A 14,337-nucleotide genomic window follows, 5' to 3' on the forward strand; every position below is an offset into this window, starting at 1 on the left:
GTGCTGGGGGATGTGCTGCCGTTAGTGCTGTGTGACTGCTATGTGAGTGTGGGGGATGTTCCACCCATTAGTGCAGTGTGAGTGTGGGGGATGTGCCCCCATTAGTGCTGGGGGATGTGCCGCCCATTAATGTTGTGAGAGTGCTGGGGTTTCGGCCGCCCATTAGTGTTGTGTGAGTGCGGGGGATGTTCCGCCCATTAGTGTTGTGTGAGTTCTGGGGGATGTGCCGCCCATTAGTGTTGTGTGAGTGTGGGGGATGTGCCGCCCATTAGTGCTGTGTGAGTGCTTGGGGATGTGCCGCCCATTAGAGCTGTGTGAGTGCTTGGGGATGTGCCGCCCATTAGTGTTGTGTGAGTGCTGGGGGATGTGCCGCCCATTAGTGCTGTGTGAGTGCTGGGGGATGTGCCGCCTATTAGTGCTGTGTGAGTGCTGGGGGATGTGCCCCCCACTAGTGTTGTGTGAGTATGGGGGATGTGCCGCCCATTAGTGTTGTGTGACTGCTGGGGGATGTGCCGCCCATTAGTGCTGTGTGAGTGCTGGGGGATGTGCCGCCCATTAGTGTTGTGTGAGTGTGGGGGATGTGCCGCCCATTAGTGCTGGGGGATTCGCTGCCTATTAGTGCTGTGTGAGTGCTGGGGGATGTGCCGCCCATTAGTGCTGTGAGTGCTGGGGGATGTGCCGCCCATTAGTGCTGTGTGAGTGCTGGGGGATGTGCCGCCCATTAGTGTTGTGTGAGTGTGGTGGATGTGCCGCCCATTAGTGCTGTGTGAGTGCTGGGGGATGTGCCGCCCATTAGTGCTGTGTGAGTGCTGGGGGATGTGCCGCCCATTAGTGCTGTGTGAGTGCTGGGGGATGTGCCGCCCATTAGTCCTGGGGGATGTGCCGCCCATTAGTGCTGTGTGAGTGCTGGGGGATGTGCCGCCTATTAGTGCTGTGTGAGTGCTGGGGGATGTGCCGCCCATTAGTGTTGTGTGAGTGTGGGGGATGTGCCGCCCATTAGTGTTGTGTGAGTGCTGAGGGATGTGCCGCCCATTAGTGTTGTGTGAGTGTTTGGGATGTGCTGCCCATTAGTGCTGTGTGAGTGGTGGGGGATGTGCTGCCCATTAGTGCTGTGTGAGTGCTGGGGGATGTGCCGCCCATTAGTGCTGTGTGAGTGCTGGGGGATGTGCCGCCCATTAGTATTGTGTGAGTGTGGGGGATGTCCCGCCCATTAGTGCTGTGAGAGTGCTGGGGGATGTGCCGCCCATTAGTGCTGTGTGAGTGCGGGGGGATGTGCCGCCCATTAGTGCTGTGTGAGTGCTGGGGGATGTGCCGCCCATTAGTGCTGTGTGAGTGCTGGGGGATGTGCCGCCCATTAGTGCTGTGTGACTGCTATGTGAGTGTGGGGGATGTGCTGCCCATTAGTGCTGTGTGAGTGAGGGGGATGTGCCGCCCATTAGTGCTGTGTGAGTGCTGGGGGATGTGCCGCCCATTAGTGCTGTGTGTGTGCTGGGGGATGTGCCGCCCATTAGTGCTGTGTGAGTGCTGGGGGATGTGCCGCCCATTAGTGCTGTGTGAGTGCTGGGGGATTTGCCGCCCATTAGTGCTGTGTGAGTGCTGGGGGATGTGCCGCCCATTAGTGCTGTGTGAGTGCTGGGGGATGTGCCGCCCATTAGTGAGTGCTGTAGGATGTGCCGCCCATTAGTGCTGTGTGAGTGTGGGGGATGTGCCGCCCATTAGTGCTATGTGAGTGTGGGGGATGTGCCGCCCATTAGTGCTGTGTGAGTGTGGGGGATGTGCCGCCCATTAGTGCTGTGTGAGTGCTGGGGCATGTGCCGCCCATTAGTGCTGTGTGAGTGCTGTAGGATGTGCCACCCCTTAGTGCTGTGTGAGTGCTATGTGAGTGTGGGGGATGTGCCGCCCATTAGTGCTGTGTGGGGGATGGGCCGCCCATTAGTGCTGTGTGAGTGCTATGTGAGTGCTGGGGGATGTGCCGCCCATTAGTGCTGTGTGAGTGCTGGGGGATGTGCCGCCCATTAGTGCTGTGTGAGTGCTGGGGTATGTGCCGCCCATTAGTGCTGTGTGAGTGCTGGGGGATGTGCCGCCCATTAGTGCTGTGTGAGTGTGGGGGATGTGCCGCCCATTAGTGGTGTGAGTGCTGGGGGATGTGCCGCCCATTAGTGCTGTGTGAGTGTGGGGGATGTGCCGCCCATTAGTGCTGTGTGAGTGTGAGGGATGTGCCGCCCATTAGTGCTGTGTGAGTGCTGGGGGATGTGCCGCCCATTAGTGCTGTGTGAGTGTGGGGGATGGGCCGCCCATTAGTGCTGTGTGAGTGCTGGGGGATGGGCCGCCCATTAGTGCTGTGTGAGTGCTGGGGGATGGGCCGCCCATTAGTGCTGTGTGAGTGCTGGGGGATGTGCTGCCCATTAGTGCTGTGTGAGTGTGGGGGATGGGCCGCCCATTAGTGCTGTGTGAGTGTGGGGGATGGGCTGCCCATTAGTGCTGTGTGGTGACCATGTTATGGTGATAACGTGTGTGGATAATGTTAGATGTGTAGTGAGGAGGTGGCTCTGCCACTACACATTACAGGCAGGTCACCACCTCCCGGCCTGTTGTCAGTGATGCCGCTGTGTGTAATCCTCCCTGCCAGGTGCGAATAGACCAGCTCTCCCCATGCTGGACAGGATCTCTCTCCATTGGAGTTTTTGGCGTTTCACCTGAGAGGCTCAATTTCCCAGCCACTGCCGCAGCCATCAAGAGGAGTTCCTGGCTCTTCCAGCGCAGCGCTGTGCTCTGCAATGGCGCCAAGGTATGCCAGCCTACTCTGCACACAGCCATAAGTCAGCCTCCCTCTGCTGCCCCCTGTATGTGAGTCCTCCCTCTGTGTCTGCGCTGCCCCCTGTACATAAGTCCTCCCTCTGGGCCTTCGCTGCTCCCTGTACATGAGTCCTCCCTCTGGGCCTCTTCTGCCCCTGTACATGAGTCCTCCCTCTGGGCCTCTACTGCCCCTGTACATGTGTCCTCCCTCTGTGTCTCCGCTGCCCCCTGTACATGAGTCCTCCCTCTGGGCCTCTGCTGCCCCCTGTATGTGAGTCCTCCCTCTGGGCCTCTGCTGCCCCCTGTATGTGAGTCCTCCCTCTGGGCCTCTGCTGCCCCCTGTATGTGAGTCCTCCCTCTGTGCCTCTGCTGTCCCCTGTACGTGAGTCCTCCCTCTGGGCCTCTGCTGTCCCCTGTACGTGAGTCCTCCCTCTGGGCCTCTGCTGTCCCCTGTACGTGAGTCCTCCCTCTGGGCCTCCTCTGCCCCCTGTATGTGAGTCCTCCCTCTGGGCCTCTACTGCCCCTGTACATGAGTCCTCCCTCTGGGCCTTCGCTGCTCCCTGTACATGAGTCCTCCCTCTGGGCCTTCGCTGCTCCCTGTACATGAGTCCTCCCTCTGGGCATCTACTGCCCCTGTACATGAGTCCTCCCTCTGGGCATCTACTGCCCCTGTACATGAGTCCTCCCTCGGGAGCCTCTACTGCCCCCTGTACGTGAATCCTCCCTCTGGGCCTCTGCTGCCCCCTGTACATGAGTCCGCCCTCTGTCTCTCCGCTGCCCCTGTACGTCACCCTTGCTGCCTGCCTCTGTACCTTATGCCTCGTTGTACATATGTAAAGATCTATTCCTCTTGCATCCATCTGGGGGACACTGCAGTACTTACATATGGGTTACAGCGTTTGTCACAAAGAGAACTCTGTCCCCTCTAAACCTTTATACCTGATATAGGGATTAGGATGTTACTTGGTCACAGATAGCCTTCCTGCACTATATCTGATATAGGGATTAGGGAGGATGTTACTTGGTCACAGATAGCCTTCCTGCACTATACCTGATATAGGGATTAGGATGTTACTTGGTCACAGATAGCCTTACTGCACTATACCTGATATAGGGATTAGGCTGTTACTTGGTCACCGATAGCCTTGAATAAAGGCATTACTGTGGCTTAATGTATAAGGGTATGGCAGCATGATCTCACTCTACGAGCCCCCAACTATGAATTCCTACCTATCTATGCACCCTAAATGTCGCTATTTAGCGTTATAGTTTGCATAAGAAATAATTGCTTTCCAGACTTGTATTGTGTTTCCAAAGCACAAAAAGCTATTATTCACCAAAAAGCAGATAGTTACACGCGGTGATCTAAATGAAATTAGCGCAAACAAATTATACAATCACAAGGTATAGTTGAATACATACGCATGCGCTCTGGATCCAGATCCCCGGCATCAACTATGAATCCTCCGTCAACAGCAAAGAAACTGGCTACATTACAGAGTAAATTTCTATGCCTAACTCTCTATAATCCATAATTTGCAGACACATGTTGCGATTTCCTCGCCGATGGAACCAGAAGACTGCAAATAAACAGTGGTTTAGATTAGCACCAAACACGTTCTGCTTATCATGTATTAAACCTGAGATCTTAAATACAGTCGCTTACATACATAATAATGAATAAAACCTTGAATATTAACCTTAATGCTAGGGAACCTTTCTATGTAAGTGTGTAAGGATATTAAGAAAAGACGCTAGTTAGCGTTGTGCGTCTCCGTGTTTGTGAAGTACACCATGGTACGTGTTTTGCAGGGTTGTTCATATTATATGTTTTAGTAAATGTATGTATTTATATAATGAGGACTTTCAACATTGTTCTATTGCGTGGGAATTGCACAACGCTAAATAATAGCATCGCCGTATGTACTGATATTGTGGGATTCGCTAAAATGCTGTTGGGCTGCCATTCACAAAATGGCGTCGTGCAGATTTTAACTTTCACAGATTCTGTCTTAACCAATTATCCAGCTTCGACAGTCCACCCTTTGATAGCAAACTACATGCGATCACACTCTGATTTTAAAAATTTAGTTTAGGCTTACACTATGACATATTATTTAATGTTAATTTATTGGATGGCACAAGGTGGTTCTTAATCCATCAATAATCTGTCTCTGGGAGGGACATAAAACTACCATTATACGCACACCGCGGATCTTGGGGGATCATGGGAAAGATGTGGGGTTGCACCAATCCTATAAAGGAAGTCTTGAGGGGGAATAGGGATTTTCATTATTTAAATGTTTTTAAAATAACATTTTAATAACACATTTTTATGCATGTCTAAATCTTATACATCATATGATAGTACATTCTAGTTCAGGGTTGTAATACAGTCCTACGTTTACCTCAGTATTCATATTGTTACCACTGACCACCATCATAATTTCATTCCTCTGATTTACTTTTTTACATTTTCCATATTTCAACACAGCAGGAACACACCTGACACATAAGCCAATTACTATGATGACAACCCGTATGAGGATCAGGAGTTTACCTATGCTTACGATTATATCCTGTACCCACTCTCCTATATAACAGGGAACCATTTCACTGGGTTCATCCAAGAAACCCATTCCTCTACCTTCTCCTCTACTTCAGCCACTGAAGCGTTATGGTTCTTCCGAAATTCCCATTTCAGCTGCAGAATTTCATCCATCTTCCGGTCTATCACCTCCTTGGGGTCACTAATATCGTTTGTAATGTAAGTGCAACACTTTACACCAAATTGGGCGGCCAAAGTTACGCAATACCCTCAAGTGACAGCTGTTAAATAATTTAACACTAGTCTATGTTGCACCAGTTTTCTACTTCAGGGTCCATAGGGGGTCCACAGGGTTGACCTTGGGGTATAGCTGGATCTGGATCCACGGGCACCACGCAGTTAAAAGCTTTAGCTGCTCCCAGGATGCTCTTGGGTCCATCCTCCTCTATACCCCGAGCCACAGGCACCTCAGTTTGAGTTGGTGCCCGGCCGGAGTCGGGTCACCCTGCGCAGGGGGGCTGCAGGAGCAGCCCCCAAAGCTTTTTTAATTTAAAAAAAAAAAAAAAAAAAGCCTGTTAGTTTTTCTTTTAAACAGGGGCTCCTCAGTGTGGCAGCGAAGGGCTGTCTGTACAGACGCCCACGCTGCCGCTCTTACTCCCCGCCGCGACGCCAGTATCGCACTGGGGATCGTGGCAGGAGGCCAGAGTCCGTACTAGCCAGACTCTGGGGACCTCCCTGGACTGCTGCTGCCGGAGTCGCCAGGGAGAAGGTAAGCCACGAGTCACCGATTACCGGCGGCTCGCGGGTCTATTAATGCAGTCCTTTGCCCCCAGTTGTAGGGGACAGACCGGGGGCTGCTAGCGGTGGCGGCGGGCTCCCTCTCCATCAGAGGAATACCCCATCAGTCCATTAGACCACCAGGGTTATTTAGCGGCAAGCGGGATGCCGGCAACCCGGGGGTTAATAGCTAGCCAGGAGAGGAAGCCTTTCCTGTTTAGCGGCTCAGCGCGCCTTTCAGCACGTAGTCTGGCGTCGCTGAGCTGCACATTACTCGGCCACTCCTCCTCTGAGGTCTCTGGGGGCCATTTTCTCTGTGGCAGCGCAGATACTCTCAGGGAGCACGCGGACCGGTCCCCCTGTGTACCTCTCCCCTGCTAAATGACAGTGTACACAGCACTATAGCCCTCCCAGACACTGAATCTGGGAGGGTGATTGTAGTGGAAAGGTGCAGTGAGTATATCTTCCTGCATGGTATGTGACTATTACTAGTGCTGCCTGTCTGTGCTAATTTCTACTTACTGTCAGCTAATACCTATCCCTTTCCTTCTCCTACAAGCCCTACAGGTGTGCGGGGGAAGGGTGTTTCTACAGACCTCACCTATATAGATCACGTATTTGTGAGGTCCTTCACATACAGTTGTGTGCTACACAGTACCATATTGTGGGCTGTTGTTCAGCACACCGGTGAGTGCGTTTACTTCTGCCCTGTTGCCAGATATATTTATTTATATAATATATTTTGTCATGTCAGAAGAGGAGATTGAGCACTCCGTGGGTCCGGTGTTGGTCTCCTGCGGACGCTGTTCTGCAGGAGTGGATAGGGAGGATTTGTCACAGGATGGCCTGTGTAGACGGTGCCAGGTGGTTCCTGGCCCCTCAAAACCTCCTATGACGCAGGATCCACCATGGGCGATGTTTTCTCAGGTGCTGGTGTCTATTGCGGTCCGTCTGTCGGTCCTGACTGCTGTCCCTACTAGGGCGTTACCCCAGCCAGCCATCCCCCATTCCCCGAGTGTCCCGCAATTATTGCGGAGCCCCCCCGGGTCTCAGTCTGTTGGTCCTTATGCTTGGTTACCTATGTATCTACAGGCTTCCCCTGTGACGCAGCAGTCTGTGGTGCCCTTCCAGGCCCCTGTGGCGGCTCCTCCACCCTGGGTGGATGTGCTCTCCAACTCAGTGCAAAATTTGGCGGCCGCGTCTTCGGCTTTTCAGTCAATGTTGCAGAATGACGTGCCTCCAAGGGCGTCAAAACGCACACTAATGGCGCAGACGGCGCATTTATCGGACTCCGAGGGGTCCTCATGATGGGGAGGTTCATGAAGACACTGACTCGGACACATCGGTCCAGGAGGTAGATACCAAGTCGTCCATTAATGTGCGAGCACTGGTTAGGGCAGTGCGAGCCATTCTCCTAATAGAGGATGAGGCACCAGCTCCTAAGTTGAAGTATCCTAGTTTAAAAAAAACTAAGGTGGCTTCTGCCGTGTTTCCCCTGTCTGATCAGTTGATGGATCATATGGCGGTGGCTTGGCAGGCGCCCAGTAAGAGATTCCTTCCACAGAAGCGGTTGGCTTCTAATTATCCTTTTCCTGAGGCACATTGTAAAAAATTGGAAACTCCACCGGCGGTAGATTCCCATGTCACCCGTTTAATAAGGAGCGCTACTTTGCCATTACCGTCTATCTCCTCGCTGAAGGATCCCACGGACAGAAAAGTTGAGACTTGCTTAAAGTCCATTTGCTCCCTCTCAGGGGCAGTGGCCCGACCGTCCATGACCATCTCCTGGGTGGCCAAGGCTATTGAGGGTTGGGCCAACGCATTAGAGGATACCTTTCTGGACGATGCTCCGGATGTCCAGAGGGCGTTGTTAGGACAGATGAGAGACGCTGCTTCCTATATTGGAGAAGCCTCTTTGGATGCTAGTCTGCTGACCTCTCGAGTATCGGCTGCAGCAGTGTCTGCCCGCCGATCCTTATGGCTGAGGTCCTTGAGAGCGGACGCTGATTCAAAGATTGGTCTGGAGGCCTTACCTTTCAATGGAGAATTGCTGTTTGGTCCGGACTTGGACAAAATAGTGAATACCCTGGCTAAATCCAAGTCAGCTTTCCTTCCTTCAGCAGCAACGCCTGCCAAGGTCCGGAGCTCGGCCTTTCGTTCCTTTCGGGTTCAGGGTAAGGCAAAAGGTCAGTCCTTCCCGAGGCAGTCGGCAGCTAAGACCGCCTCTAAACCCAAGAAGCAGGCCTGGAGTGCTCGGCGCCCTTCTTCCAAGCAGGAGGATAAACCTGCTGCCTGATGGGACGGGCCTCCCTCTGGGGGACCTCAGAGTAGGAGGCCGACTTCTCCAATTTGCCCAGTGTTGGCACGATACCACCACGGATGCCTGGGTTCGAGAAGTAGTCTCTTAGGGGTACGCCCTGTCTTTTCGGTTCAGGCTGCCCCACCAGTTTTTCTGCACGAGTTCTTCTCTGGACAAGACCAAAGCTTCCCAGATTCAGGTGGCTGTACAATCCTTGCTACAAGCAGGGGTCATTGTTCCCGTTCCGCAGTCTCAACGCAGGATGGGGTACTATTCTACTCTGTTTCTGGTACAGAAGCCCAATGGTTCTCATCACCCTATCCTGAATTTGAAGTCTCTGAACAAATTTCTCAGATTTCCCAAGTTCAGGATGGAAACGTTACGTTCCATCATTCTGGCGATGGAACCCGGGGATTACATGGTCTCCCTCGATATCCAGGACGTGCCCTTAGCACCTGCACACCAGAGGTATCTGAGGTTGGCTATCCTGCAACATCACTACCAGTTTCGGGCGTTGCCTTTTGGCCTTTCCACGACTCCGTGGGTGTTCACCAAGGTGATGGCAATTATGGCCGCCCACCTTCGGGGCCAGGGTATACTGCTGCTGCTGTATCTGGACGATCTTCTGCTGGCGAGCTCCCCGGAGGTACTTCTTCGACATCTCTACCTGACCATTGCTTGTCTTCAGCCACACGGGTGGTTGATAAATTGGAACAAGTCATCTCTGGTCCCATCACAACGGATGGTCCATTTGTGAGCCCTTCTGGATTCTCGTCAACAAAAGGATTTTCCTGACTCCAGAAAAGGTGTCCTCCCTACAACTGAGGATACACAGTTGCCTGAGCAGTTGCAAGGTGTCTGTCCACTCTGCAATGAGAGTCCTGGGGTCCATGGTGTCGGCATTCGACATGGTGGAATTTGCAGTTTCATTCCAGGCCCCTGCAGGGGCAGATTCTGTCCGAATGGAATGGGTTACCTCACCGGATCCGATCCCAGACGCTGGTCTTGTCCCTGGAAGTGCACCGGTCTCTAGCTTGGTGGCTTCAGCCAGCTCATCTCATCGAGGGTCGCCCCTTTTGGATCCCCGACTGGGTTCTGCTCACGACAGAAGCCAGTCTCCGGGGTTGGGGGGCAGTGACCAGCTCGTTGTCTCTTCAGGGCCGTTGGTCTGCGGAGGAAACAGTTCTTCCTATAAACGTTCTGGAGCTGCGGGCCGCGTACAGGGCTCTGCTGTCAGGCACCGATCTTCACGGAAGGGCGGTACAGGTGCAATCCGACAACGGTACATCAATCACCAGGGAGGAACTCGCAGTCGAGCGGCGATGTTGGAGGTGTCTCGCATCCTGGCTTGGGCAGACAGCCACCTTCCTGCAATCTCGGCAGTCTTCTTCCCGGGAGTCCTCAACTGGGAGGCGGACTTCCTCAGCCATCACGACGTGCACCCACGGCTCAAGGACAAGGGACGCAGGCGGAAGTCTGGTGGACGCGCTGTCAGTGAAATGGACATTTCACCTAGCGTACCTGTTTCCTCCGATCTCCCTGCTGCCTCGGGTGCTAAGAAAAATCAAACAGGACGGAGGCACGTTTCTGCTGGTGGCTCCAGCATGGCCCAGACGTCCTTGGTACTCCGATCTCAAGAGCTTGTCCATCGACGTTCCATACCTTCTATCTCAGCGTCGGGACCTGCTGTCTCAGGACCCATCTGAGTCGACTGTCTTTGACGGCGTGGCTCTTGAGACAGCCGTCTTAAGGTCCCGGGGGTTTTCAAGCTCTCTCATCAGTACCATGCTGAGGGCACGTAAAACCTACCTCAGCTCGGATTTACCACAGGGTGTGGCACACTTACTTTCAGTGGTGTGAGTCCAGAAACTTTGATCCTCAGGTGTTCAGGGTTTCTAGGATTTTGGCATTTCTTCAGTCAGGTCTTGACCTAGGCTTACGTCTGGCCTCCCTGAAGGTTCATGTGTCGGCTCTCTCTGTGTGGTTCCAACGTAGGATCGCTATACTGGCTGATGTTCACACCTTTTTCCAAGGTGTTCTTCGACTCCAGCCTCCCTTTGTGGCTCCGTGGGACTTGGCGGTGGTTCTTCGGGTCCTGCAGGGACCTCCTTTTGAGCCTCTTGAGTCGGTTGACCTCAAGTGGTTAACACTTAAGACTGTTTTTCTCCTGGAAATTGCTTCAGCCAGGAGGGTATCTGAGTTGGGGGCGCTTTCCTGTAGTCCCCCCTTCTTAATTTTTCACCAGGACAGAGCGGTGCTTTGCACTCGTCCTGAGTTTTTGCCTAAAGTAGTCTCTCAAGTTCCACATCAATCAGGAACTTGTGCCTACTTTTCAGTCACCTGATCTTACAGCTGGTGAGGCTTCGTTGGACGTTGTCCGTTCTCTCAGAGTTTATGTGGATCGGACTGCTTCTGTAAGAAGGTCTGATTCTTTGTTTGTCCTCTTTGGTTTTCATAAGAGGGGTTGGCCTGCCAACAAACAAACTGTTGCCCGTTGGCTTTGTTCTGTTATTCGTGAGGCTTATGTACAGGAAGGTTTACCTGTTCCAGCCTCTGTTAAGGCTCATTCCACTCGGTCTGTGGGTCCTTCTTGGGCTGCTAGACGTGGTGCCTCCGCGGTTCAGCTATGCAAGGCATCCACTTGGTCTTCCATTCAGACGTTTTTGAGGTTTTATGCGTTTGACACCTTTACCTCTCAGGATGCATCCTTTGGGCGCCGGGTACTCCTTTCAGCACAGGAGCATCCGCACCCTTAGTTGAACTGCTTTGGTACATCCCCAAGGTCAACCCTATGGACCCTGAAGTAGAAAACAAGAGATATGGTAAGAACTTATCTTTGTTATCTGTTTCTACGAAGTCCATAGGGTCCACAGGGCACCCGCCCTGACGCACCTGGCTTCAAAAGGGCTGTGTTGCTGGTCACCAGTTTTCCTTCTCCCATTTCTGAGAGTATGGTTTTCTTGTGTGTTTCTGTCTTCCTTCTTTCTGTTTAGTCTCCTCCTCCGGCCTGGGCTGCTTACCAACTGAGGTGCCTGTGGCTCGGGGGCGGGTTATAGAGGAGGATGGACCCAAGAGCATCCTGGGAGCAGCTAAAGCTTTTAACTGCGTGGTGCCCAGGGATCCAGATCCAGCTATATACCCCAAGGTCAACCCTGTGGAGCCTCTGGACTTCGTAGAAATAGAGATAACAAAGGTAAGTTCTTACCATATCTCTTGTTCTTTCTTATAAGCTTGCAACTCCTTACCTGTATACCTAAACGTGTCATCATACATCTCAGTGATATTATCTATTAATTTAGCAAGATCTTGAATATATCTGAAATTTAGAGTACCCCGAGCGATCCTGGTGGGATCCAATGCATCTAAAACTTGAAAGCCAGTGGTTTCAATAATCAATTGTGTGGCTTTATGTACATCACCAGGTATCATGTTTCTCTTGTCACGGTGTTCATACTGTGTATGAAGATATGGAGATGGTGTGTTTTTATGAATACCAAGCATTTCACCATGTGTAAGGGTCATAATCTCTGGGAGTACTCTTCCCAGGTAACACAAACCTTCTGAACTCGGAGAGAGCCACTTATACGCTTTTCTTCCACATATAAAATATACATCATCGGGGAGAACATAAGGAATAGTAAACATCATTATCGTCACACACATTTCCCTAGCAAGTAATCCTATTCAGGTTCTCCCATTTGACTCATACAAGTTTCTGGTTGTAATACCTTGGCACAATACCCTTCTGGTACCCAACCAACCATTTCTTTGGTGGAACTTCGTGTATATTTATACCGGAAGTGTCTTCCACCTAGTCTAATTGTGAGTAAAAGTCAAGATTTATAGGTTCATTATCTCACTTTTAGTGAGAAGGTCATTGTCTGGTTATTCCCCGTCACCTCCCAACTTCCTGGTTTATTGAAGTTGGCGATGTTCAAACATAAAAGTGATTTATTGATACCGGTGGAGTTTAAAATTAGGTGGTTTGGACTTAAAATTTTTTCCATCCAGTGTCTTCCCTTTTCGCAGTTCTAAAACCTCAGAGACATTTAAAGGAAATGGCACTAACCCTACATTATGCTGTCCTTGAGGCACATGAGAGCACACCCAACAGTCAGTTTGGTTTAAAACTTTGCCCACCATGGTATGATAATCCTCTAAAGGATACCCACCCCAATACTGGTTATACTTAGGCTGGCACCGTTGGATGCATCTCTCATCGACTACGGACCCAAAAAACTGACACATACAATAATCCTCAGATGATAGACCTTCACACTGTCTCCGAGTTTCCAGAAAAATTGATCTCTTAACAATTACTGTACTTGGTTTGGTCAGATACTCCCCCGATTTGGTTTAGCACTCCTCCTCCCAACTCCACTCCATCCATATCACCATCAGCTCCCCTCTCCGTCCTCTGTCCTCCGTCACAGAAACCAAACAACCCAGGATAATGAAAACTCTGGGAGAAAACACAAAGATAACCACAGCAGACCAATCCATTGCTGAAAGCAAGGATCTACAAATTTCTTTAGCTCAGGTATCTCACTGTAACCTTTAACCCTCCTGGAACAGACTCGCAATTGACAGGTCTACGTTATCTGCCTCGTCTCCGCCTTGTTTCTCCACCGGTTGGTTGACCTTCTTACAGTGAGTGGAATGGACCCAGGTATCTCTCTCTGCCACTTTCAAGGAAGTTGTGCTTGTCAGCAACACCTGATACGGGCCTTCCCACCGATCAGTCAAACAACCTGAACGCAAGAAATTTCTAATCATAACAAATTCTCCAGGTTCAACATCATTACAGTTTGTTTCTGGCATATCATGTGACAACAATTTCAGTTTCCGCTGTTGCTGCTTTAACTGTTTACTCATTGTTATAAGATACCTTACAGTTACCTCGTTGTTACTTTTCAAATCTTCCTGCGGACTTACAATCAAATGAGGTTGTCTACCAAACAGTATTTCAAAGGGGGACAGATTGAGAGGGCATCTAGGAGTTGTCCTGATACTATGAAGGACAAGTGGTAAGGCTTTTGGCCAACCCAGTCCAGTTTCCACCATGATCTTACTTAATTTATTTTTAATAGTACCATTCATCCTCTCCACCTTGGCACTGGCTTGCGGTCTGTAGGGGGTGTGATGTCTTCTATTAATACCCATCAACTTACACAGGTTTTGGAAGACATCACCTGTGAAATGAGTACCCCTATCATTCTCAATAATTCTAGGGATACCGTATCTGCATACAAACTCCTGAACTATTTTCTTAGCAGTAAACGCAGCAGTATTAGGGGCAGCTGGGTAGGCCTCAACCCAATTAGAAAATACATCTGTGCACACTAATACATACTTAAGATTCCTGCAGGGTGGTAATTGGATGAAATCAATTTGTATCACCTGGAAAGGTCCATCGGTCGGAGGAACATGGGCTGGCTTGGTAGGGATTGGTTTCCCAATTTTTTTTTCCTCAAGCAGGTCAAACAGGACATTGCTCTCTTTTCCGCTTGGGAAGAAAAACCCGGTGCGCACCAGTATGCTCTCACCAATTTGCACATACCTTGCTTTCCCAGATGAGTGTGCTGTGTGCTGCCTCAGCCAGGCGTGGTAGTACACCTTGGGAGCCACTGGCTTACCTTGTCCATCTCTCCAGAGTCCAGAGGACTCTTGCCCATATCCCTTGGACTTCCAGACTGCCTTTTCCTGAGTGGAACAAAGATTTTGCATCTCAATTAATTTCTGCATATCGTTTGAAACATCATTTGGTGAATTGGTACATTCACTTTTAACCCTGCTGCCCATTTGGCAGCTTCGTCTGCCCTGTTATTGCCCAGTGACACCGGATCGTCCTCACATGTATGGACTTTACACTTAATTACTGCCACTGCTTTAGGCAATTGGATCGCTGTCAGTAGTC

The 14,337-nt window shown here is 50.9% G+C and overlaps 1 protein-coding gene across 2 annotated transcripts in view; it reads left to right on the forward strand.

Moving 5' to 3' along the window:
* The window catches only part of NEURL4 (neuralized E3 ubiquitin protein ligase 4), a 288,408-nt gene that overhangs the window by 258,354 nt on the left and 15,717 nt on the right, over window positions 1-14,337 (forward strand). For both annotated transcript variants that reach the window (XM_088464392.1, XM_088464393.1), the window contains exon 21: window positions 2,630-2,788. In XM_088464392.1, coding sequence (XP_088320518.1) covers window positions 2,630-2,788 — 159 coding nt within the window. The remainder of the gene's footprint in view (window positions 1-2,629; window positions 2,789-14,337) is intronic.

Source organism: Taudactylus pleione, unplaced genomic scaffold, assembly GCF_031769625.1.
Source record: "Taudactylus pleione unplaced genomic scaffold, aTauple2 ptg001664l, whole genome shotgun sequence".
NCBI classification, from domain to species: Eukaryota; Metazoa; Chordata; class Amphibia; order Anura; family Myobatrachidae; genus Taudactylus; species Taudactylus pleione.